General features: G+C 38.1%; 1 protein-coding gene across 3 annotated transcripts; it reads right to left on the bottom strand.

Annotated features, from left to right (window-relative positions):
• FHL5 (four and a half LIM domains 5) lies at positions 1-23,805 on the bottom strand. Of its 3 annotated transcripts, none has more exons than XM_041478185.1 (7): positions 23,689-23,805; positions 23,414-23,561; positions 10,803-10,984; positions 8,360-8,534; positions 5,945-6,114; positions 3,613-3,799; positions 1-2,410 (listed from the first exon to the last, which is right to left on the bottom strand). In XM_041478185.1, the coding sequence occupies exons 3-7, from the start codon at positions 10,959-10,961 to the stop codon at positions 2,259-2,261; spliced, it is 843 nt and encodes a 280-aa protein (XP_041334119.1). In that variant the 5' UTR covers positions 10,962-10,984; positions 23,414-23,561; positions 23,689-23,805; the 3' UTR covers positions 1-2,258. The 3 variants fall into 3 exon arrangements, with proteins under 3 accessions (XP_041334119.1, XP_041334118.1, XP_041334120.1); XM_041478184.1 differs by lacking the exon at positions 23,689-23,805 and adding an exon at positions 22,432-22,472 and having other exon boundaries at positions 23,414-23,585; XM_041478186.1 differs by lacking the exon at positions 23,414-23,561 and having other exon boundaries at positions 23,689-23,709.
• Between the last annotated feature and the right edge of the window lie 2,008 nt (positions 23,806-25,813).

Below are 25,813 nucleotides of genomic sequence, written 5' to 3'. Positions count from 1 at the left end.
TACTGTATTTACTGCAGAAGAGATACATAATTCAGTTGGTATTTCTAAAAATATGATTAGTTGATGAGTCAGAGAAGAATTCAATTTTCATAAATGTTAAGGCTGGAAGACTGGGATTATCATGATCAGTGTGTCTGACCTGTGACTCTCTCATGTCTTAGGAGGCTGCCTGGTAATTCCTGCATCAATTTGTAATTAAGATGTATGATTCTTCAGAGGAGACCGAATAAAGGGTGCAAACCATATTCTTGAGAAGTGCTGAATGTAATTTCACACAGACAAACAAAAGGTACACCCCACAGACAAGCCCGAATATTGTGATTCATCATTTTAATTTAAAATTTTAAGACCATTAGCATTTACTAATTTCTGATATCTCAGTGCAAATTTTTAGAACATCATACATAACTGTGAACCACTATGTTTTGTGTGTATATATATATATATATTTATACATATAAGGCAATGAAGTACATTTCTATTTATGGGAATCTAAGCCTTACCAAGAACCTGTGTCAGTCATGGGAGATGTGTAAATAGAAAAGGAAGCAGCTGGGATAAAATGAAAAACATAAACTAATCAAACTCTAGACTGCAATAAAAGCTGTGATGAAAGAAGAAAATGAAAACCAAAAATTAACACCACATAGAGCAAAAGATCAATATCTTATTGACTGACAACACACTGCTATGTACTCATTGGTCAGTCATTACCCAGATTGATTTTATGCCACTGCACTTTGGCTCTGGCTTAGCCATGCACACATATTCTTCCTTTTTTCCACTTTTCTACCTAAAATAATGGCTGTCTTCAATATGAATAAAGGCAACTCAAGTCAGCCAGATAACTCTATGCACTCAAAGTCAGAGTCTGAAAAAGAATGACTTAAAGACATCTGAGATGAGATTCAAACTCTGCTGGACAGTGCAGAACCTGCCATTCCTAACATCACTGCTCCATCCACAATGGCCCAGCACAGGAACCAGGCCACTGCAACACACACTGGGGAAGAAGGAGGCAGACAGATGTTTGTAACTCAGCTCTAGATGACCTGTCATAGCAGACATTTGAGTGCTGGAGCTCAGCAAGCAGATATAAAGGCTGGCTCCTTAGAAACTGAGACCCTGTATTCCAAGCAAGAGCTGCCTGGCTTGCAATGACAATTACTAATTCTTGACATACTGTTAAAAAACACATGTGGCTAATGGTGAAATGAACCAGGAATTGGTTCTGGAGAGCTGATAGCCTGCTGTCCACAAGCAGGAATTTACAAGCAGATGAATGAACTGTGAATCAAAGACCAAGCAGGTAAGGTCCTTAATAGGGCTTCAATTGCTGGCAAAGCAGTTTTGAATGAAGGAAAGGACAAGGTTAAATGGACCACTATGAGTTGGCTCGAGTCAACTAATAAAAAAAGTATGATTTGGGCCTATATTTGAAGATATAGCAAAAATAGTGGAAACAGAGTCTTAAGGCATATTAGTTATGGGAAAATGTACATCAGCACTATTCAATCTTGGGCATTCCTTACCTCTTGCAGTAGCTGAAAATATGGGTTTATTTATGTTCTAGAGCAGCTATGCCTAAAAAATTAAGTACAGTTACCCAATTTTGGGAAAGGACCTGTGCTGTAGTATTTTGGGTGACTTCTTTGGGTAGCAATCCCAGCAAGGGAAGGAAAGTGATCTTTTTGCCATTGAATTGGCCCTTGGAATGGTCCTTTCTGACTCTGTGCTCCTCAATGTGGAAGCATCTCCTACTCACAATTTCTGCCTGCTTTGTCAGCATCTTTTTGCCCAAAGTATGGAAGAATATAATATTTACAAGGTGCTCTCTTCAATGTTATGATCCAAGAGAAAAATGCTTGCTCCCAACTTTCCATGCCAAGATCTGCATATGTGAATCAGTGCTAATGCCTCATCATTATTCATATGCCAAACAGACGTTTCACAATCCTTCTTGGTTCAGAGGTGATAAAAGATAAATTTTTAAGCTTCTAACAGCAGAGTGCAGTGTGTTACAAGGAAAACATACTGGAGTTAACCTTAAAATATATACAAGTCTTTTCTGCTCTGTTCTATTAACCAGTATGGGGCAGTTTAATTTTTGTTTATAAGCATTGACGTTAAACTGCTGTTGGAAAGTTATTTGAATGACCAAATAATTGTAGTACCTTTTATCTGGTTTTCTTACAACAGACCAATGAACTACCTTGCTACAGAGTGAGAATACTGCAGCTGTACAGCTTTCCACAGAACTATGAAGCAGAGCCACATTTGTGGCAGAGGATGTCATCCTGCCGAGTGAGGAATTCCTGGCCCACCAGGGAGACAGAGCATTTCGCGCAGATAAAGCATTCCCCGTGCCACTGACGCTCCTCAAATGAGATGTATTTGGCACCTGCAAGAGCTGAAAGAGAGTATGAAAAAAAGAGAAAAAAGAAGATTTGAATCCAGTATTTCTGGACATGGTTCAGTAATGCAACAGATGACTTTCCGATGTGTGATCAGGTTGTCATTCATATAGCGAACGGAAAAATGAACAAAAATCCATAACGTGAAATAATCTTCATTGGCTGAATTGAATAGTATCTTTAAAATTTAAACAGTGGGTAATATTTAAAGCAAAACCACAAGTCACTTGCTTGCATATTCCATTATGAGATCTGAACACAATGGGTTTATCAGAATGTCCATTCAGGTTTGCTGATCTTCCCAACAAGCTCTCATGGAAGTTATTTACAATATTTGTATAGTTTCTATACAACTCTGAATGAAATTTAATAATTAAGTTTCTTCAAGATGGATTCTTTTGGAAATTACCAGATAATGATATTCCTAGAAGAATTATCTGAAATAAGATCTTGAAGATTGAGGGAATTTGAACAGTTTTGATTTTGTTGTTGTTGTTGTTGTTTTGTAGTTTGGGTATTTTTTAAATCATGTGCATGTGATTGGGTATTCATTGATTTCTTTGTCCAATGACATATGCAGCATGCACCTGTAAGAATCAGGAAGTACTTTTCAACAGCTGACTCCACACATAATAGGATTAAAGTGCAGAACACCAGCAAATGCTCTTAGAAAACTCCAGCTATCATAGACCAGTGACACACATGTCTAATTATAAATCATATATAAGTATACAAGGACTCATAAAATAGAGCTCTGCTGCATTTGGCAAGCTTTCTAATTTGACAGGTGTGCCTTACCAGCAGGCAGTTAATCTGTGTTCAGTTTGACCACATTTGCATTTAAAAACAAAACTGAAGAAATCACAGAGGGGCTTTTGTGTACTGTCCTGGGAAGAGCAAAAAAAAGCACCTTTTGAAATATTCTTAAGGAGGAATTTTATACAGAAAACACTACATCAAGCAATGCCTTTGGGCACATAAAACCACTCGTCATCTGTTAGAGAACATGTGTGATCAGTATGTCCTAGCAAGATACAGGACATGTGACACGGAGAGAGTCTCTATGATAGTTAACTCCTTCAGTCTTTCATTATGATGGAAGTAATTTTAATGGTTTTTTTTTTCCCTAAAGTGAAAGTCTTTGAGGGGAGACTGATGATTCATTTCTGTCTGGTCCCCTCTAGAAGACAAGGCTCACCTGCAATAGGTTTCTTGCAAGCAGCACACTTCTTGGCATGAAATTTGCTGAAACAGTCTACACAGTATGGGTACTCATCTTTGGAAATGAATCTTTGTCTAGACAGCTGAGTTTTACACACAGCACACACAAAGCATTCTTTATGCCAAGGCTGGTCGTGGTAGGCCACTCCTCCAGAAGTTATAACCTAATGTATTGACAAACAAAGGCAGAGCAAAGAAACAGAGGTGTGAATCATGAAGTATTGTCCAATCCTTCATAAGTATTTCCACTTGTTTTCTCTCTTCCAACATACACAAGAGAAGAGAGGGTGGTCACATGAACTTTTTTTCATCTGGATTATCCATTTAACTAATCTGCAGTTGAATTCCATATGCTACTTGGGGTTTTTTTTCTTCAATTTTCTACCACAGTATAACCTCATAATTTGTAATAAATATGTTATCTTTAAATGATTTTTTTTCTATTATACTGTAGATAAATGTTTAGAATCAGGCATGCTCTCAGAAGATAAATTCTCAGTGATAGGCAGTGGGTGAGAGTACTGATGCTGAGATAATAGTTAATCTCCAACCAGGATTTTGCTGTCTCTCAAGTGCAACTGTATTTTAAACAGGGAGAAAGACAGAAAAGAAACAGAAGTAAAACAGAATGGAGGTCTACACAGTCAGAAGAAGAAAAAAATCATGTTTATCAGTGTCATCAACTCCTGTTTGCCAGCAATACACTCACAGCTCTGCACTGGTTATTTCGGAAGAGGGAAATTTCCATTTGCTTAGTGTCTCCCATATGTGTGGTAAAGAGCTGGTTTCACGAAATTTGTGAGAGCCTGTACAGAGAAATTTCTATAAACATGAGCTGTAAGACAGTGTTTCTACTATCAAGTCACATGCATGACAGGGAATTAATGAATAAGTGAATGAATGAATGAATGAATGAATGAATGAATGAATGAATACTGCTGGAACAGGAGGAGAAAAGGTTGAAGAAACTTAAGTAAAAATAGTAGTATCATTAAATTTCCTTGGGGAATACAGTTTCAGGAAAATCAAGAATAATATAGGGTCATGTCAAGAAATAAAGTGATTTAAATAATTTCCAATCCCTTAAACATGCCAGTTTTGGGCTATTTTGTGGTTATGTTTGCTTTTCCATTAAAATCTAAAAATTGTGGACAAAAATTCAAGATTCGGTTTGGCAATTTAATCTATTTGGGCTCAATTCTCAGGTATGGGAATTGATGCGAGTTTCAGGAATGAAATGGTTTTAGCTATTATGTAGGGGGACCATTTTAATTCCTAGAATTTTTAAGAAGCAAATCCTGATTATTTCATGTAGGTGGTGCTAATATCAATGCCTGTAATAAACATTGAGCATAATTACTATAATTGCCATGTGTTCATTTAATGCAAGTTAAAGGCTAGATGTAGAGACTTGGGAATATATAAAAGCACTTTCTAAAGTTTAACTACTGAAGAAAAAAGCAGACAGCATATTTTCCGAAATTATAAGCTTTTGTTAGAGGTAGAGGTTTAGAGGTAATCATTACATAACTACCGGAAATTATAAGTTATTTGATGAAGTGTAAAAAAAAAAAAAGCTTCCAGAGTGATGCAGGTACTAAAGAATAAGTAAAATTCTGCCCTTAAAAACAGCTTAAAACATTTCCCTAGAGAAAAGTATCACACTAGAATAATATGATGCTTTGAGTATTTTCCTGAACAAGAGACAATCTTAAAACATGAGAAGTCAAGAGAAGGAAGAACTGATTTATCTGTACTTGGGGGAAAAAAGAAATCAAATCAAGATTTCTGGTACCCACAAGGGTATCATTACACATTGCATCAGTGGGAATCCTGACTAGTGTTATCACAATTGCATGTTACTTGATCTGCTAATTGCCTGATACATTTAAAGAAAAAAATGCCAATATTGTGGATTATTTGATCAGTTCAGGTGGCTAATTATGCATATGAATACATCTGAAAAATGATGGAAAGAGAGGTATGTTTACAAAGGCAAAATCAGAGATTTCCAGGAAAGAAAGATTTTATACAACTTTCCATTTAAACTTTGCTAAAAATCACAATCAATGACTAAAGATTTAGTCACACCAAGCACAAAGTATTTGTTTTGGCAAATAAGATTATTTCAGATATAATCAGTCTTAGATTAACAAGAGTGGACAACAGACACTGTCACAGTTGCCTTTCAGCATCCAGTGTCAATGGGAAGACTCTGATTTTACTCTTAAATCTACACGATCCAGCCCTTTCTCCCAAGAGCAATATTGCCTCACTAGGACATTTTTTTGTATTGTGTGTTTAATTACCTTTTTGCAAGCATAGCAATGGTGAGCAAATTGCTTCTCAAAACAGGGCACACAGTAATTCTCGTTGTCTTTGGTGATTAATGGTTTTGTTCCCAATGGTTGCCGACAATACTGGCAAACGAAACAGGATTCATGCCAGCAACTTCCCTTAAATTCCATTTTACGTGAACCTGAAAAAAACCAAAGTCAACAATCCTCTCAGATATAGCCTTGTAATACAAGTTTTAGATGTTGGGAATGGTCTTGTTTTGAACCGTCTACATCAGCATTGGATTACCCAAGAAAGCAGTTATCCAGAGCCTGTAAGAATACACTTGAAATTTCAAGAACACATTCAGTGCCATATATTAATCTGGCAAAAGATGTGCTGAATTGCCTAAGCTGTGATTTTTAGTTTGTTCTTATATGAATTTTTTTGGGGTTTCTTCTTTGTGATTATGCTTGAATTGCTCAGTTTCTCTCAAACCAGCCAACTCAGTGATAATGTTTAGGTACACAGCAATTTTATAAATTAGAAACTAATTTGTTGGATGTTTAGTACATTTATTATTGGCCTGTCTTCTATCTTTCTTAAACTAAGGCTCCTTTACTTATAAATGCATTATTTATCTTAATCAGCTTAAATTGGCAATTAAAAAAATTTTAAAAAGTAAATATTTTTTCTGTGATGCAGCACATTACACTGCCTTCTCCTACAGCTCACCATTTCTATCCTAGACCAACAATTCTTTTTATCATGTTTAACTAGATGCTTTTGATACAGGAAAAGGACAGAAAGTTGTTCAGTTAAGTGTTTGTCAGAGGAGTCTCAGAGCTTTTATCTCTGTGTACAGGTGTCTTATCTTGATATAGAAACATAAGTCTAAGATATGCACATATATCTGGGAGCAATTTTTCCAGTGGATCTCCATCTTCAACTTCCTATCTGTAGGTAGCATAAGACTGCACAGAGAGGTGCAAGGTGCTTTACCATCCTTTCCACATGAAGAAGAGGATTTCTGCTATATCTGATTAATCGCACTGTACCTGTTTCCTGAACTGTGGGGCCAGTGGAGAAACTACTGGTTGTATTCAGACACAAAAGGTTTGCAGCTTCATCCTAGTGATCAGAAAGCCAGTTTCACAACTAGGTCTTTTCAACACAGAGCTAGCAAGCTGATGAGAAGGAAGTTAATGATACAGAGACTGGCTGGCATTCCCATGCCACCGACACCTTTGGGCACTTGCTGCAAGGATTTAGACGCTGTGACAAAACAAGCAGCATGGAAATACACCAGAAGATAATAATGCAAATCTGAGTGTATTCTGGCACTTTTTTGATCACATCTAGTGAGGTGTGCCTATTTAACAATATTTTTGTAAATTACATACAATTTAAGCCATTTATAATCCTTAAAATGAACATAACTATGTTGTTACAATATTTGTTTCCACTAATTCAGATTTTAATTCAGATTTTTTGTAATGAAAAGGAAACAAACTGTAAAAACACAAACTGGTGCTACAGGCTGAATACAACCTGAGTAATCTAGTGCCAATAGTAAGACTATAATTTTGCACAGCCTGGATCTTACTGTTTGGCATTAAGATATACTGAAAAATAAAATTCTAATGTCACTGCCAAATTTACTGATGTTCTCTGTTCCAAAAGTTAGGGACACACATTCCTAAGCAAGCAGCTTCCTTTTGCAACAAATGGTGCTGTGGCTTCTTTCAGATGCCTGTGAAGAGGCAGCTTTTGGGTAAACACTCTGCTGTATGGGCTTTACTGGTGTGGTGGCAAAGAAAAGTGTAGAGTGTGTCCTGAACAGACACAATCAAAAGCTGAGAAGCATCTTAGTGGAAAGTGCAGAATTTTCAAGATTGCTAATTGCAGGAAGTAAGCCTATTGTAAACATGGACAATATTGTAAAATGGACTTGTATTCATTTTAGTAAAAATGCTGCTGATGATTTGAAAGCAAATTGTCATGTTTTGACAATTTAAACAAAAATTATTTCTGAGTGAAAGCACTAGTATAAAGAACACAAGTGCAGGGTCTGGTCAATGTGGAAGACTTGCAGATGACTTGTCTAATGTGGCAATTCTGCTCACAATAGCTCAGTTTGTCTGCCTATGCTCACAGCGGGATATGTTTCCTAAGAACTGCAGTGGAATCAAGGACATCACATGAACACATTTTACCCTGTATTGAACTCTTCATGTTTTTATAAGGATTCATAAGACCTGTCAGTGATAGATCTGAAGTGTCCGCCTGCCTTCTCCTCACTCCTGGGAGAATGCTACACACAAAGGAAGAACAGTCATCTCCAAGCTGTTCTGAAAGTCAAGGACCCTGTAGCTTGGTTATTCCAAGAGGTAGTTATCATTAAAAATGTGGTTCCATTTCTCAGCAAAGGGCCCCTGTTGTCTTACCAGGCATAATGGTCTTCTGGCAGTGAAAACACTTGGATGAATACTCATCAGAGTAGCACTCGGTACACAGCAAGACCTCGTCCTTGGCAGCAAATGGTTTCTCCACAAGTGACCGACTGCACTTGGCACATCTGAAGCACCCCTCATGCCAGTGGCGGCCTTTGTAGGCCAGATCCTTGGAGAAAGTAAGTTCATGTTAATGAAAACATTTATTTACAGTGCTTTTATCCTTCAGTTCCTTCCAGAACTAAAACAAAAAACGAAGAACATTGCAGTGGTGGATCCAACCAGAAGTGTGCTCAGGAAAGGTGTAAGTACTCAATGTCACAGTGTTGTGTAGATCTCTTTCAGAGGCCATTAGGAGCTGCTTTGGCAGAATGTCCTTCCCTATGTAACAGAGAGGTATTTTTTATTGGAAGAATCACGTTATATATTACAGTTGTCTTTCAAGGGGAAACAAGTGATCAACATTTTTAGATCATTTTTAGTGATCATCAGACCACTGGAGAGAAAACAGATTCCGTACAATCTATATAATCTCTCAATCTGGAGGGATTCTATACAATCTGAAATTAACCTTATGTATTTTCAATGTTACTACTTCTTCTTCCAGCTGACATGACATAATTCTAATAGTTGTCAGAAAACAAGCAATTAAAATCTCATTGAGAACAAAATGATTGTTAGTAATATTAAAAAAAAAAATCAATGCTTTTGATTACATCTGATATAAATCCTCCTGAAAACCTGACAGAAAAAAGTTTAAGAGTCAGTGGGCTTAAGAGATGAAAGAGCTAACAATTTATATGTATATGAAAGAGTAACAATATATGCAGGAAATCCTGACTAAGAATTCAAAGAAAGACCAAACAGCAGATTTAATTTTCCCACAGTTAGAAAATCAAGGGAAAAATGCACCTCAAAAAATCCTTCCCAGCTTAAAAAATAAACCTTTCCAGTGCTCTTTTGTAAGTAAGAAACATAAAAGGGCACATGTCCAACCTTATTGTTCTCCTTGATCATGTCCCTGCCTTTTAAAGAGCTAAAAACAAAAGAACTATCATGCTTCGTTTCAGGAGGTGCTGAGCACCTACCACTTTCATTTGCTTTAGTTAGCACTCTGAACCTTGCAGGAACTGGGCTGTCAACCCAGAGCAGCCCGAAGTAAAGACTGGGTGAGGAGGAGAGGAAGAAAACCAAGCTCTAGCCCCTTGGCAGAGGTGAAACAATCAGCTGTAGATCTCTGTGTGCCACTTTTCTAGATGTCTCTAGCCAGATGCCCTCCTTTCTTACCATGTCTGCTTTTTTCTTGCATTTTTTCCTTCCACTCAGTCCAAACACGTGGCTTTTTGTTTATGATCTTCAACAACAGTAATCCTGTCACTTGCTTAATTTTTGATTTTAAAGGTGAAATTAAGTGAACTCAAAGTATGTGTTCTCCTGGTTAATCTGGTGGGTGCTATGTGTTCATAGCACATTGCTGTGGGTGAAATGCTGATGAGACTTTGAAGAGTGTCTTCATCCAAATCAGCATTTTCCTTGGATGATTCCTGTATGCAGACTATGTACCTTGAAGTGCTTGGGCTGGGAAAGCCTTCCAAGAGGTTTATTTTAATATTTTTCTGTCCTTTTATTTCTAAGAAACATAGGCAAAGAGAGCATGGGAGAAGGTGACCAGTACACACTGGACTTGGCAAAACAAATCCTTTTTGATAGGTTTCATTTGACCTTAAAATTCAATGTCCAGTATACATCCTCTAAATTGAAATATGGGGCACTAGAAAGTCTGTCAAAGACCACAGAGGAACTTGAATTATTAATTAATATTGTAAAAAATGGAGAGGTAAAAGGAAAGACGAGGTCAGAAGCACTGCCACTAATACACCCTCTGTGAGATGAGCAGAAATAAAGAAGAAATAAAAAAACCCCTTAATTTCCAAAAGAGAGAGAGAGAGAGAGAATATGCAAACTATAAACATGTTGTCTTCTCAGCTTGGCATCTGCTTGTCAACACCTACAATAAAAGTAATTTATTCAATGCTCAAAATATTTTTTCAATGAACACGTCTCAGAAATTCCAAGGCGTCAATCAGCCTGATACGCTGAATTACACCACCCACCCTATCACCCCTCCAGCACTGTGCAGCCTCTGCAGCCAGGAGGTGAAGGATGGAGCCCAGCTGAGGTCCACACATACACCACAGCCTTGCTGCATGCTTGGGGTATATGCATGTGCAGATTTCCTCATCTTTGATCCTAGAGCTTTCCTATTCAGGGAAAATAGTACTGTTTCACTCTGCTGTGTGTGGATGTACAACAGCCATGCTTAGATCTCTTCAGTGATACAGGGATATGCAAAGGGGTGGGTATCACATCTACCATTAAAGCAATTGGATTTGTGTATAATTTAACAAGGAATAAACAGTGCAAGCTAAATCTTTACCTTGGAGTTGCACTCAATGGGCTGCTTGCACTCTTCACAGGGGTTGGCGTACAGGCTGTCGTAACAGGGAACACAGTAAGCATTTTCTTCTCTTAGCGCATATTTCCTGCCACGGAGAGACTGCAGGCAGAAATGGCACTCTGTGTGACTGCTGGTCATCCTGCTGGGGCTCTCCACGTGGTCTGCAAAAGAGGGAAAAATCTTGTAATTCAGTGCATGATGCTTGCTCAAATACTAAGTAATGCTGCATTACCTGTGAAAGTTAGACAGGCATTTCCTGGTCATTTGCAGTGCCCTGGATTTCTTAATGCTGGCTTGTTCAACAATAAAATGGTAGCCTTTAACAATATATGCTGTGAATTGTATCACCTACATGATGGGGAGCAAGAGGGCTGCTTCAGCTTATTCTAACACTGTTCCAGGTCAGACACCTGAAAATGAAGCCAACTTCACATTCTCTACGTAAAACTACTGGCATTGTGAGCATTATATACTGGATTCTGAGATATGGCTCATCCAGAAATTGGGTAATGGAGATAGAAGCAATAATTCAGAAATGAAACCAGCTGAGGAGTTAAAAGGCCAAAGAGAAGAGGCAGGCACTTTGTAGTGTGCTCCTGAGTTTCTTTTGATACTCCTGTCCTTGTGCTCGTTCCTTTCTTTTCAAAATACCCCGACATCTACCAATGGAAGGAAGACAAGGGATTCCAAGATACATTGCTGTTTTTTGCATTATCCCAACTGTGCTGCTAATATTTGTGGTATTGTAAGGTCACACAAATACCCCTGGAGAGCAAGAGTGAAATATAAAGAAAAATAAACTAAATAATAAGTCAAACAAAATCAGAACTCAAAGAAACTTTTTCGTGTTATTATTGGAAAAGATTGTTTTTTCTTACATATTTCTTTATTTCTATATTGAATTCCACATTGGCAGTACCAAAATAATGTGAAATAGTTTATATTTCTGTGCCAGACAAATGCAGGAAATACCACAAATCTATTGAGAATCAGTTATATGAATTTCCCATCCTTCAGTTTTTCAGGCTAAAGAGGCTTGGACAAACATCCAAACCTCAGCTGCTTATAGATCTGCGATAGTGAATGTTTTAAGGATTGTGGAGATGAAGACCTATTTCAGTCTCCTTATTGCTGGTTGGATCATCATCACTTTGCTAAAATTGGGTCTTGATTCTTGGAAATGAAGGAAGAAGAAACCAAAAAGTTCACAAAAAACATCTGCTGGGCTCGTTGGGTTGCATTCTTCATTAAACTCAATGGGTGTAGTGCAGCCAGCACCAGCAATCATGAATTTTAGAAGAGTTGAAAATGACTGGGGAAGGTCTCCTAAAATATTTACATGTCAGTGACTTTGGGCAGCTGAAATTTTTGCACTTTGAATAACAAGGCAAATTAGTTTCTCTTAACTAGATGCATAGCCTGAGAATAAGGAAGAACATACAGAAGACAAGATTTGAGAGAGTTCTTAGCCATGACAAAGCCTACATCTAGTCCACCTAGAGTTACACCCTCATACTTTATTTTTATGCACTCACTGACTGTCTTATACTCATGGTTCAATTTTAAAAAGTAATAAAATCTTTTTCTGGGTTTTTGCTTTGGTAAGCTCTAAACCAAAATGGTTGTTTGAACTGTGAGAAAAAAACAATTACTGCAGGTTTCCACTGGCACCAGTGCATAAAGTCAGGCATTTATTAATGTGTCCTGAGAGGTGTAGTAGTAAAACAGTGGAAAGGGGGCAGGGGGCAAGGTTGTCATGCTAATTTCAGACCAAAAGTAATTACTTGATTGGAAAACTCATTGTTCCTGTAAATTGAAAATCTTTAGAGTTGAATTGGTATATTGTACTTCTTACTGCCCTTAATATTACCACACCCTGTCAGCCCAGTGAGGGTGTAGTAAAGAAATAAAATAATCTGGAACCCAGATCAGTGGGAAACATTCTTTCTTAAAAATATTTCTGATGTGTTTGGTGTGATATCCTTGGAAAAATATAACAGGGCTTGAATCAGGACTTCCATTTCCTTAAGGTCAGAGATTTAAATGTGTAACAAATAAACCCATTTATATGAGAAAATTACATCCATCAGCTTGTACATTTACAGAACATGACATATAAAAACGGGCAGAGCTCAGTGTATTTAATGCACAATCACAGTCATGACCAAAGTCAAGGCTAAGTTTTGCGCATTTTGCTCTTTGTCAGGGAAGAAGTATAAACTGGTGTCTAAGGACACAATCAAGGAGTGTTTGTGGTTAACTGTGCTCCATAGTCAAGGTCACAGGACAGGCTTGAAACTGGGTTTCAGAGGATTTTCATGTATTTTTCTAGTGGGAATTAAATTTATGAACTGCCTTGGAGGGTAACCCTGAGTGAACCACCTTCCTGATACCCTCCCTGCTGGATCAGTACTCCTGCTTCCTGACAGAGTTTCATCTCAGCCTAAAAGTGGCAAGAGCAAAACCCAAACAGGATATTAATGAAAAGTTTTGTTACTTATAGAGCATTTTTGTTGCACAAAGCTCTCCAACAAATAGCTTCCCATATCTGTAGAAATATCTCTTTTTTTTCATTCTAATGAATGTCAATCAGGTTTTTAAGTTAACAAAAACTCTGCATTCCAAGTAATTTTCTTTAAAAAGCAGTTCTCTTGATTATTGCTTTTTTCCCCACAGGAAGTCAGTCTGTTCAGGAAGCCCAGGCTGCGTGCACAAACAAGACCCACTACTGTAATACTTTAGAACTACTGAATTTGCAATGTAATTATCCTCCTATGGATATCCTATATGGATATGGGAGCAAAGTGCTATTAATCCTGTTCTACAGATGAGAGTTATTGCTTGAGAAGTTAATAAAATAACCCCAAGAACAGAGTCAAAACCGGAGGGTGTCTTTGGGCTGCTTCTCTAGTAAAATGCTCAAGTTGCCCAAAACTTTTAATCAGACAGTCTTCAGAGTTTGACCATGAATCATTGTAAAAGACCATGTTTGGGAATGAAGCAGCAATGGTATGCAAAAGAATGAAGATTTTTTGCAAACCTTTTGGCAAAAATATGGGTAACCCTTGAGAACTACTTTTGTCATTAGAAAATGCAACAAAAAAGATGAATCTCGTCTCTCCCAGCACCACTTATCCCTGCTCCAATAAATAAGTAATGGTACGAGGGCCACGCAGTGAAGTAGAATGTTTTTCTTATACTTTGATCCTAATCTCTAGAGAAATATGTTTACTTTAAGTTTGCTGGAAGCTAGACTTTGTGTTTTGAAGGTCAGCTAAGAAATCTCTGGAGATCTGATGTTATTCACTCTCATGGAATGAAACGCTGACTCCAGCATTCCAGCTGCTAACTCGAGTCCTAGGCACAGGGAAAGACGGTGATGTTGCCATTCCTTGGGAAAAGATGATTTCATTATTTAAATTGGAACATCTAAAATTGGAAGCTAAATACTGCTGATTTTTATATACCTGGTAGGCAGGGATATGAGGTATCATTTTTAATAGTAAGAATATTCCAAGGAGGTGCAGAGAGATGTTGCCAAGGACATGAGGATATTGTAACTGGAGTCCCTGGGGCCAGATCTGAGAATGCAGCAGTTTCATGGACTGAATGATAAAAGAGATGAAAATACAAAAAAGAGAGCTGGCTAGTCAGCCTGCTGTTAAAGCAGATTAAGATGGAATTTAGCTACAACAAATTAGGACAGGGACTTTCTGGAGAGTCAAATTATTTCCCATAAAATGCAGAGCACTAGAAGACTTCCAGTGAAGAAAGCTGAAAGAACATGGTTGTGAAGTTGTGAATCCTGATAAATATGGAACCATCAGGAAAAGAATGCTTTTTTTTTCTCACTGGAGCTATAAAGCAGAGCCAGAAGTTTAATATACCTTTCAATAATTAATCTTGATGTTTTCTATAAATATTTGTTAATCTCCCTCATATCATACAAAAATAAAAAGGCCAGAAACATTCATGCTACTCAGAAAGGAATTGTATACACTTACGGATGTAGATACATACATATAGGTAAAAATGTTCTGTCTTTCACTTTGTGGAAATTCTAATGGACTATTTCTCAATCTAAATATATCTGCCATTGAACTTCATCATCTTTTTGTTTAAGAACATACAGTTGTAAGAATAAGGCTCTTTCTTAAAGAGGCATAAAGAAAAAAAGATGGGGAAAAATTCTTTGAACAGCACTGAAGGATAAGAAAAACAATTTGATATCTTATGATGAGGACACCTTTGCAAGCTGCCCTAGGCACTTGTTCATTTTCAGGTACTTACCTGCACTTGCATGTTTTAATCTTCTAACACTATTTGCCTTATTTGCATGAATTTGCTGACTTCATTTTCCCTATTTCTATTTTTGTCTCATGCATTTACATACATTAAGGGCTCTGTAATATTTGCTTTTCTAAAAATGGCTAGAGAAGCAATAGGAATTAAGGGAATATATTACAGATCAAGTCAAACCAAGAACCCACAGGAAAGAAGACACAGATATTAACTCTCAGCTATCTTTTCTCTGTGGCACAGGACAGTAATACAGTGTCAGGTCCTGGAAGCATCCGAGTGAGTGCAGAGCTCTCACTGTTGAAATTCTCCTTTAAGCAGCCAGGGTGGGACGCAGCTGTAAAAATCCAACTATCCTGCTCCATGGTCCACAAGTGACACTGTTTTGGTGGGGTGTCAAGGCGCAGCAGATATTTTAGAGGTTGGTCTGGTAATTCACACTAAATTGTACTGTGTTTACACACACCATGACTACAAGCAAAAAGGACAAGAGCTATGGCTTAAACTAGGGGATCAAGCATCTCAGGAATTTTGTAATTTTTTCCTTAATTGGTATTGCTGTCTGCTTTGTTTACACCATACAAACTCAAATGGTGTAGTCATCTAAATTCTTCCCTTTTTTTTTTTTCTGAAATAATTTTTACCCACATTTTTTACAGGTTTTCACATAGTCTAGTAGAGCCAGAGTTTTCTCCTGTGTCATTGTGGAGCTCATTCCTTTCTGACTACTGTCAAATGTATGGAATAAAATGAAGTGACAAAATAATTCAGCTGTGCACTGTTTTAATTTTCAATGTAAAATCCTGCCAGTATTCTTAGTTGTACTTCTCATATTGAACCAGAAAACAGGTTTGAGGATTGCATCTGTTACAAAGGGCTCGTCTGATAAAGAATACTCAAATTAACTGGTGAGTTAGATGCGACAGAATGACCCCCACAGCAAACTGGCAGATGACACCACAGTGGGAGGAGAGGCTGACACACCACATGGATGTGCTGTTATCCAGAGGGACCTCCCCCTAACTGGAGAAGTGGGGGGACAGGACGCTCATGAGCTTCAGCAGGGGGAGTTGCAAGATGATTCTGTGATGGGCCACAGAAAATTTATCACTGCTGAATGACAAGAGGGAGGGTAAAAGTCTCCAAAAACCCTCAGTATTCCCTTATGGGCGTTAGAACAGAAGTGATGGCATTCTCATAACAACAAAACAGGTCTCTTGTAGATGCCTGGTTTTTTCAAGTACCCTTTCTTGTCTTGACACTAGCCTACAATCCATGATTAGGGAATCATGAATGATACATCAAAAAGTGTTTAAATAAACAGAAAGTGGAAGTTAGAAATGAAGACATACACTGGAGTCCTGATCTGAGGCTTCCACCAGTGAGTTCATCCCTAGACTCATAGAATTTTAAGGGTTGGAGGGCACCTTAAGGACCATCCGGTTCCAACTCCAATGCCATGGGCAGGGGCACCTCCCACTCGACCGGGCTGCTCAATGCCCCATCCAATCTGGCTGTGAAAGGTTCCAGAGGAGGGGCATCCATAATTTCTCTGTGCAACCTGTTTCAGTGCCTCACCACCCTCACAGTGAAGAATTTCTTGCTAATGTCTATAATAAATTTCCAGCTTCCTCCAGACCCCCTTTTGGATACTTGTAGGGAGCAGCATCAGAGGAGCACTTTGGAACCATCTCTGCTAGAACAGCATCTGCGCAAAATGCCTGCACAGCTGGGCAGAAGTGCCCAAGGAAACAGCAGCATCTCATCCATACACTGACACCACCTGGCAGAGACACACCTACCTGGAAGTGACACAAGCCTGCCTTTGGGACTGAAATCTTTCCCAGGAAAAACAGTAGTTACAAGAAATGATACCTGTCGTACAAGGGTGAGTGAAGTGCCTGGAGGTCACTGGTGAAAATAGTCTTGCCACTAACAAGAAGTAACAGAACTTCAATAGGAAATGCTGATTCTGATAGTAATCTTTAAGGTCTTAATGAAAAAAAATGTAATTTCTCATCTTTGCAGATGTCCTAGCTGTAGAGACCAGATTCCCTACCCTTACATTTTATTTCAGGAATAGTAAGGTAGATGAAGATGGCTTTATTGTGTGAGAAGGGGTGCATCACATGAATTAAAATAATTTAAAAAACCCCAAAAACTACAACTGTCTACACAGCACAGCTTTTTCTAGAAGGGTTATTTAAAAGCCTGTGATCGACTTAGAGCTGCTTTAAGAAATAAAATGAACAAAAATATAAAAATCAGCAGCAGCAGCATTGTTAGCAACAAGCTAAAATTGGAAAGGATCTTCATTACCCTATTTAAAAAAAGAAATACTTGCTTCTCCCAAACCCAAACATAAATCCCCCAAATGATAATCAGGCATCTGCTGCAGTGGTTTTTCCTCTTATCTCCAGCTGTGCTATGCCAGCCTGGCCTAATTTCCTGAGGAAAAATATAAACCGAGACACAGCACTCTTTTAATAAAAGGATGACACCTTATCAAAATGAACCAAATATAAAATTTTCTAGTTTCAGGCTTTTTAAGAGATTGTGATGAGTTAAATGGCATTACAGCTTAGGAAAAGCAAAGGCTACTGTCAGTAGTACTGGTATGTAAGATCCATACTTCAATTAGCATTATTTCCAGGTGTTTTGATTTGTAGGCCAAATATTCCATAGACCAGTTTTGCTGCTTGCAGTGCTCTCTCAGGCTTGGTTGTCAACTTCTTATCAAGCTCATCTCTGAAAACAGGGATGATGTGGGTCTGCAGACAAGCCCTAGGCTGCTTATCACACCAACAGAAATCATTGTAAAGCCACTGCTGAAGAGTCTAAGAAAAGCTGGCCACTGCAAATGCCTTCCCATTATATGTAAGGTGTTTGGGGGGACCACTGCTGTGCCACTCTCCAATCCTTCAAAAGGGAAAACAGGCTTCAAGATGGGCAATTCCAAGAGGCAGGATCAATGGTTTGGGTTGGAAGGGACCTTAAAGATCACCTGTTTCCTACCCCCCTGCCATGGGCAGGGACTCCTCCCAGTAGACCAGGCTGCTCAGAGCCGCATCCAGCCTGGCCTTAAACACTGTCAGGAGTGGAACATCCACAGTTTCTCTAGGCAAGGAGAGAAGGGGTAAGCAGAAACATTGAAGAGAGCTAGAAAAAGTCTGATCTCTACCTAAGGACTCTGGATTTTTGATGACAATTAGCACAGTAGGTATGGTTATGATATTTAGCGTTAATGATGCTCTGCAGTTGCACTGTTTTTGGAATACAGAGATATATTAATAACAGCAGAAGCATATTAAAATACATATGCATATATTGCATCTCCTAGGTAGACAGACCACAAAGCATATAATCTGGTAAAGAAAATCTGAAAGAAGTGTCACTCTTTGTATTCTACCATTTTTTACAGTAATATACTGGTTATACGATATAACTAAGACAGATGGCAAGAAAGGTTTCTAAGAGAGCTCACAACAAACAAACAACATGAAAATATGCTGTGGCTACTCTTCAACAGACTTATTTCCCTTCCTTCTGCTTCCCTCTAAGTGTTACATGACCACATGCTGTGTCTTCTCTTAAAACAGATCACTAGGAACCCTGGCATCTGTGTGCAAATTAATGTAGCTGAATAATTTATCTCAACTCATGGATGTCAAATTAGGCGATTTAATGTTGTATGGATTAGGGTTTAATTCTGCAGTTGGTGTGCTATTATCTATTGGGCAGTGCTATACACCATTCTGTTATGCAGTCTCAGTATCTGCACCACGGTTGCAGTTACAAACTAGTGCAATTCACCTGTGTGTGCATACCACCAGTGAGGTGGAATTATAGCAGTGTGGCTTTTTGCTTTTTTTTCCTGCCCTGGGTGCCTTAAACACAGTGTGGACAGGAAGGCCTTATTAGATTATCTACATAGGTGCATCAGGGACAGGTTGCTGGCTTTTGGGCTGGGGAGAAAAAAAGATTAAATATTCAGATATACACATTCCTTTACATCATGTCCTATATTCACTGTTGATAGTTATCCAGCACATTTCATTCTAGCACAGTCAAAGGATATACGGACTCACAATGTAAAAATAGTTTTAGAAGTGGTCTCACAAAAGGAATTTTGAAGGCAGTGAACGTTTTTAGGAGAACCCTTTTAGGAGTGGGGCTGGTGGAAAAAAGAGTGGTGAGTGGAGGTCTTTGGCTTTTTCTTTGTCCTCTACCAGGGAGGAAAAATAACAGTGTCACTAGGACAAATATAGGACAAAAATTTTGGTGATTTTCCTATTTTTGCTCTTTAAATATGTGCATCATCCATTAAGCAGGCAAAAAATGGTACTTAAAGACCTCTGGAGTCTTGAGCAGTTGAGTAGATAATGTGCTGTCAAACAAGACAGGGGATAGCATAGCATTGACTCAGTTTTAGCTTGAATCCTCACATCCTGTGGCAGCAACAATGATCAGTCCTTACAGAGATTCAGCCCTGAGTTCCCACCAGTGACATTTGCCCCCTACTTGAAACCTTTGTGACTCTCACATTACCTGTTCTGCCTTCTTGGGAGATAAAATCTGCAGAACAATTATGCGACTGGGTACCCTAACATTTCCCTTGAGCCTTAAAGTCTCTACACCACACATTAAACATTTTCTACTTAAAATAGTCTAGAAGTGGCTATGATTTAAAATTAGTAGACCATGGTATTCTGTCTTTCTTTATTATGATGTGAGGTTACTGACCCTTCAGTAACAGCCCTACTGGGATTTTTGTAATGTCCTGATATGTGAAAAAGTCTTGTTTGTTGTTGTTGTTTTGTTTTTGGCACCATGGCTTCAGAGTGAATTTCTTCCTATGATTATAAATACACACTATCTAAAAATCGGTTCCAGTGTAGGACTGACCTTATCTGATTGAAGGAAAATTAAGCTAATGTTTATCTGAACACCCAAGACAGTCAACATTTGCTCCAGACAAATAAAACCCAGCACTAAATCTTAAAATCCTGGAGGAAATTTGATAAGAATGAAGAAATTCCTTTCTAACATTGAGGAACAATTTAAGAACACGTAATTTAACTCAAGGATATTGTGGAACAGTGAGCCCACTGATACCAGTAGAGTCTGGTTGATGTGGACTTATTCTAGTGATGATGTGAAGAATGTAGCCGCAACCATCTTTGCAAAACTCAAATGGATTTGACTAGTTTTGGTAGAGGATGGTGTTCAGAGGCCACAACTCTGATTAGCTGTGATGAAAAATGTTTGTTTGAGGAGGGGAAGAGTGGAACACAGTGGCAGAAACTGCACCGAGGAACAAATACAATCCAAAGCCTTTCTGCTAATTTATGTAAAATTTATTAAAAATTTTTAGTAAAAAGTCTAAAAAAGTGATCAAACAAATTAAGAATTCTACTACTGTATTTTTAAAAAATCCAACATACCCAAATTGAGTTTTTAATTTGAAATATTTCTCAATGCTCTTCAACTTTCAATCACTAAACTAAACAAAGATTGTCAATTGGAAGATCAGCATGAAATAGTTTTTACTCTAAACATTTTTTCCTGTGCAAGTTAGATTTTTGAACTCTAATTATGCCACAGTTTTGCATGTTTTAGTACATAAATGAATCATGATGTGGCTGAATTTGAAAATTGAAGAGCTCACTTGAGAAAGACAGCTTGATAAGCAAGTTTAAGCCTAATATTGCTATGGGTTTCTGATAAGTAGAATTAAACGTAAACCGCTGAGATATTTTACAGCCGTCCTTTCAAAGGTTTCAGAATGCTTTTCTAACAACAGTAATAAAGTAATCCTAAAACACATTTGTGAGTTACTTGTCTACAGAAAAGATTAATACTTGTCAAAGCAAAATAATTGACTTCCTCAAGGTCAGAGAGCAAACCTTTGGGAGTGGGAACAAAAGAAGCCACTCACTGCGCCTTTGCCATGACATGGGTCTGCTGTTTCCATGGCACTGGCCTGGGATAGTTAAAAGCAGTGCACAAAGGTTGCCAACTGGTCAACTCCAGTGCTAGAGGTAGAAAACACTTCCAAATTTAGCCAAAGCAATAAAATATTCCAGTTGCGCACTTTGCAGTTGTCCTTTGTGACTCTGAGGTTTTGATGAACATTCTTATGCAAAATGTTATGACAACAACTACACCATCCTCTGGCATTTGGCCATTCTTGCTATTAATTCTGCTACCTATGCACAAAGACACATTACAGGAAGATGAATATTTTTCTGACTGAGAAAGCCTCTCAAGTGTGAGGCCAGCAACCAGCTGGGACAGCCTGTGCAGATCCATTACCCACACTACGCTCAGACGTGCAAGAATTAACCAGTCCTATTACATGGACCTTGAACAAATTCAAAGGCAACCATAGCTGGGAAGAAAAGTAGCATACTAGCATGAATTAAGTAGAATCAAAAAAACTTCCTAAGTTTAAGAAAGGTGAACAAGAAGGGACAAGAACTGACACGTACTACATGGCAACAAAGAATGGGGATATTTACAAAAACTAGCTGAAACCTGGTGAAGCTAATGAGTAAAGCACTTTTTTAGCTAAAGGACAGATACAAACTCCTCTCCAGGGTGACTTCTAGCAGAAATTAAAATTAGCCATCATTATGAAGGAACTAAGGCAGTGTAGCTTCTCTTTGTGAGTCTTGTCCTTCCCTTTATCTCTGCTACAGAATTTCTGTCATGGGGTTTTATTAACTTGTTTTCTTGGAGTCATGTTTGCATATTTCCACACAAATGTCCTTACTTGATCCCTCCGGCATTTTACAGGAAAACACAAATGTATGAAACAAGGAGCTCACAGCCTCCTTTCTCATAAGAGCTGCATGCCCTGTTCCCAAAAGAATGAATTCAGATGCAGCAGCCCAAGTGGAGCATTAGCAGCATTTCAGCATGCCAGCTTCTAAACTTTGGGCTCTAGAGATTTTAACAGGACAGTTGAACTAGAAATGATTAATTTATGAGCATAATTTACCCTAAATTGGCAGGGAAATGTAAAACTCCACTTGGATTTACTCTCCAGGCGATCTGAAAGCCGTGACAACACCTAGAGCTTGGGTTGGCAGGAGAGCTGCTCCTTCCAACAGGTTTGGAATTTCACCCTCTGATTTTGGGCTTGATGTTTGGAAGCATGCTGGTTAAAATATTTCTTTCTGTCTGTCCATGGCTAGGCAATACTAAAAGTTTTTAACTGTTCTTTCAAGAAATAAAACTCTGGTAGGGAAAAGAAATGAAAAAAGTTGGGATTATGGGTACGGAGACGACAGAACACACGTCTTACCATGTCAACCAAAAAATCCATGCTTTATAAATTATGATTGCCTGCAAATAATTTGGAGAAACCATACATTAGAATCTCTTTCAAGCAGCTTCTGAATTAATTTTTCTCTAATCCTGCGAGTTAGTTAGTATCATCTCAATATTCTACCACTTAAACACCCTTGAGTCAAAGTGATTTTCCCGATCCTGATTTAAAATTACAAGGGATGGCCATCAGCAATCTGTAATAATGTTAATATATCAAATCCACTGCAGTTTGTTCTGTTACTGTACAAATAAAAACTTGTTGCACAAAGAGAACAAAAATATTAACACAAACAAACAAACAAAAAAAAAGGCACCTGAAACTTAATTTCTAAATGTAAATTCTAAAAAAATATGATCCTAAAAATAAAGAAAGATAACACAAAATGCCTCATGGAGGGAGAATTTGGAGATGATACTTGTTGTTTATAGCAATATTTTGACTTCTTATAAAAGCCAGCTTCGAAACTGTTTTACTTCCAAAATCAAGAAAATCCACATTAGGTGCTAAAAGTACTCATTCTAGAAACAAGTGACTTAACAGAAAAGACACTATCTAGAATTTTTTTTTGCAAAAGCAAATGAAATCTTGCTAGGACATAAAAATGTAATGGGAAAAAGCATACTCATATTTTGTTGGATGGTTCTTTGTAGTAAACAAAACTCATCCTCATCTCTTTACAAAGGAGACCCCAGACAATCTTTCTGCCAATTAATGAGTGAGCCAATTAATACAATGAAAAGAAGTAATAAAAAAAATTAAATTTTTTTAAAACTCTATCTCTTTAGGTAAACAAAATTAAAAACATAATATATGTGTGGAAGTCTGCATCTAATTTATTCAGCAGTTTTTCAGAAAAACTTCCTGCATTTTTGCTCAAAATATTAAGTACCTTCTATACTAACAAGTTTAAAACTTATCAGATAAAGGAATAATGGAAAAAAGCCTCAATACTCACATTTGGTTTTAAGCTGCTTCTCTCAGTAACTGGCGCAGCAAAATACAGGAAGAAATAATTACACGTCTTCACAGAAACAAGCATCCATCAAGTCCAAAAGAAACAGAACACTTTGCCAGAGCTATTTGAGGGTCCCATCAGAATTTGCCTGGATGGGGGAAGGCTGAGGGTCAGTTTGTTTCCCTTAGACCTCATGACATGCAAATATCTGGCTGCCTCACCACTGAATCAAATAATTCTTTGACATACTGTGTTTACAAATGGCAAATACATACCATGTAGGAGGTTCTTAAAGGAACATATTTCTGATAGTTCTCAAAAGGAAAAAGGCATTTCTGTTAAAAAACGAAACTGTTCAGTGCAAGGGCAAAAAGAAAGTAAGATGAACATTATTCGTCCCCAGACTGGCTCACGCATAATGAATCCAAAAGGCCTCATGTGGGCTTGTAAATCAGAAAAGAAAAAGTTGCAATCACTAAAATCTGATTGTTGTGTACAGGAAACAATCCCGGGGCGGGATGGGGGTGGGGGCAGGAAAAAAAACCTCCTCCATTTTCGGGAAAGATGTTCAGGGACATAGCAGAACTGAAAATTCTGACATGCCTTAAGCATTTTCTGGGCTGTCACAATTTGCTGCTTTCCATCAGGTTGGAAGGTGTTCACAAGGATTACCATCAGTGCGGCAGCAATGGACTCCTGCAGGCTCTCTCTCAGTATTTTCCAGTATTTCTGGCTTTTGAGTCACAGCCACCTCCTTCACTTTCTGCTTAGGCCCAACAGGGGCCAGCTTTTACAGACAGGCTCCTGCATGCACAGAGCATTCAGAGGTCCTTATACTTTGCATATGACTCTATGCAGATCCTTAACCAAATGCAGCTGAAAGCAAGGATATTGTGTCCATTTACAAAAGCAGACTGAAGTTAGGCAGAGTGAAGAATGGATGGCTGCTTGTGGTATGAACCACAACTGACCTCAAGGCAGATTTTTCCACAACCAAGAGCCAATAGATCTGAATCACTCAGTCTACAATGTCAAGTGGGTGGGAGCTGTTTAATATCACAAATAGAAGAAAGAAGGAAATGTTTGAGTGGTTTAAATATGTATTATGTTATCTGAGTACTTTGGTAAAATTGCCAAATCTGGACATGTTCTGGGGGTTATCTGTGTCTAGATAGTGTCTCACAGTTAAGACTGATCTTCTGACTACTATTGCCAAGACCTGATGATCTCTGCTTGTAGTCTTGTTAAACCTCTCCAGACACGCAGTCACTACTTAAACAAGACTGATCTCTTTCCTCCTATTTTAATTTGTTCTACAAGCTTTATTTATACCAAACACCTTTCATTTCAAGCCTGTGATTTTAGCAGATTGAGGAGAGAGAGGACCAGCTAGGTGTGAATTTGAGTATAGAATGAGAATCGTAAATAGTTTTCTCGTCTTCCTTCCAGAAAGAAAAACCCCGATAGCATAGTTCTTAACCAAGTACCTTTTCAAGTTCATAAATCAGATCCAGACAGAAGTATTCCTCAAGCAGATCTGTTGAGTTAATGGCACTTAGAAATACTAACACAGTATGTTCTTGCCACCAAGGATGAGAAGTCAGACATGTCCTATAGCACATCACTTTTCTTATGCTTTGAAGACTACCCTCAAATTTGTCTGATAGAGATAACAACTGTATTAATAGAAGACAGGCCCAGAGAAACTTCTAAAACAGAATCAGGGTTTTCCCTAACAGTTACAAATTATGTACAAATGAGGTCAGCAAAATCCTGTTATTTCTTCAGACTATCAATTAGATGATGTCTCTTGCAGCTCTCGCAGCACTTCCTGAAATACAAAGCAGCTTATTTTATCTGTCTCCCAACAGGACCTGTCTTGACCTACCTTCCTCTTCATGTTGAAGATTTGGGAAATTCATCAAGCAAATGGTGGTTCTCCTTAAACTACTCGAGTTACTCATTCTGTTACTCATTAATTTCTTAAATAACAAAACTTCAAAGATATCTAATTCCTTAACAATTCCTAAAGAAAGACCTTGTTTTCCTGACAAAATATCATTGGTATTTACTGAATACGTTCTGTTATTTGGGCTAGCAGAGAGTATCTATACTAAAGTAAAATTGTTGTTCAAAAAGTTTGGGCAACATGGATTTGGAGGCTCAGAAAGGACACAAAGGAGAAATACTGTATGTCTTGTTCTTATATTCCTCTCTGAGCACTCACTTTTGACCTCTGCTGGAGACAATACTGGGCTACACTCACCTTCAGTCCGATCCATCACAGTCACTCTCCTATCATCTGCAGGAGTACTAAACTTCCTATTAAACAAGAAATCCCAATCTACCCATATTTGTAGAAATTTTCATTTTCTTAGCCTACTTCTTCTGAAAACGTTC

This window comes from Pyrgilauda ruficollis, unplaced genomic scaffold (assembly GCF_017590135.1).
Source record: "Pyrgilauda ruficollis isolate IOZ18807 unplaced genomic scaffold, ASM1759013v1 scaffold43, whole genome shotgun sequence".
In the NCBI taxonomy this organism is placed as follows: domain Eukaryota; kingdom Metazoa; phylum Chordata; class Aves; order Passeriformes; family Passeridae; genus Pyrgilauda; species Pyrgilauda ruficollis.
This window is presented reverse-complemented; position numbering and strand designations above follow the sequence as displayed.

Excerpts from the sequence above, each read along its gene's own strand:
- FHL5 (XM_041478185.1), bottom strand. The coding sequence starts at position 10,961 with ATGACCAGCAGTCACACAGAGTGCCATTTCTGCCTGCAGTCTCTCCGT. Across the intron at positions 8,535-10,802 it reads CCATTGAGTGCAACTCCAAG|GATCTGGCCTACAAAGGCCG; the intron begins GTAAAGATTTAG and ends ACTTTCTCCAAG. Across the intron at positions 3,800-5,944 it reads ATTGCTATGCTTGCAAAAAG|GTTATAACTTCTGGAGGAGT; the intron begins GTAATTAAACAC and ends TCAATACATTAG.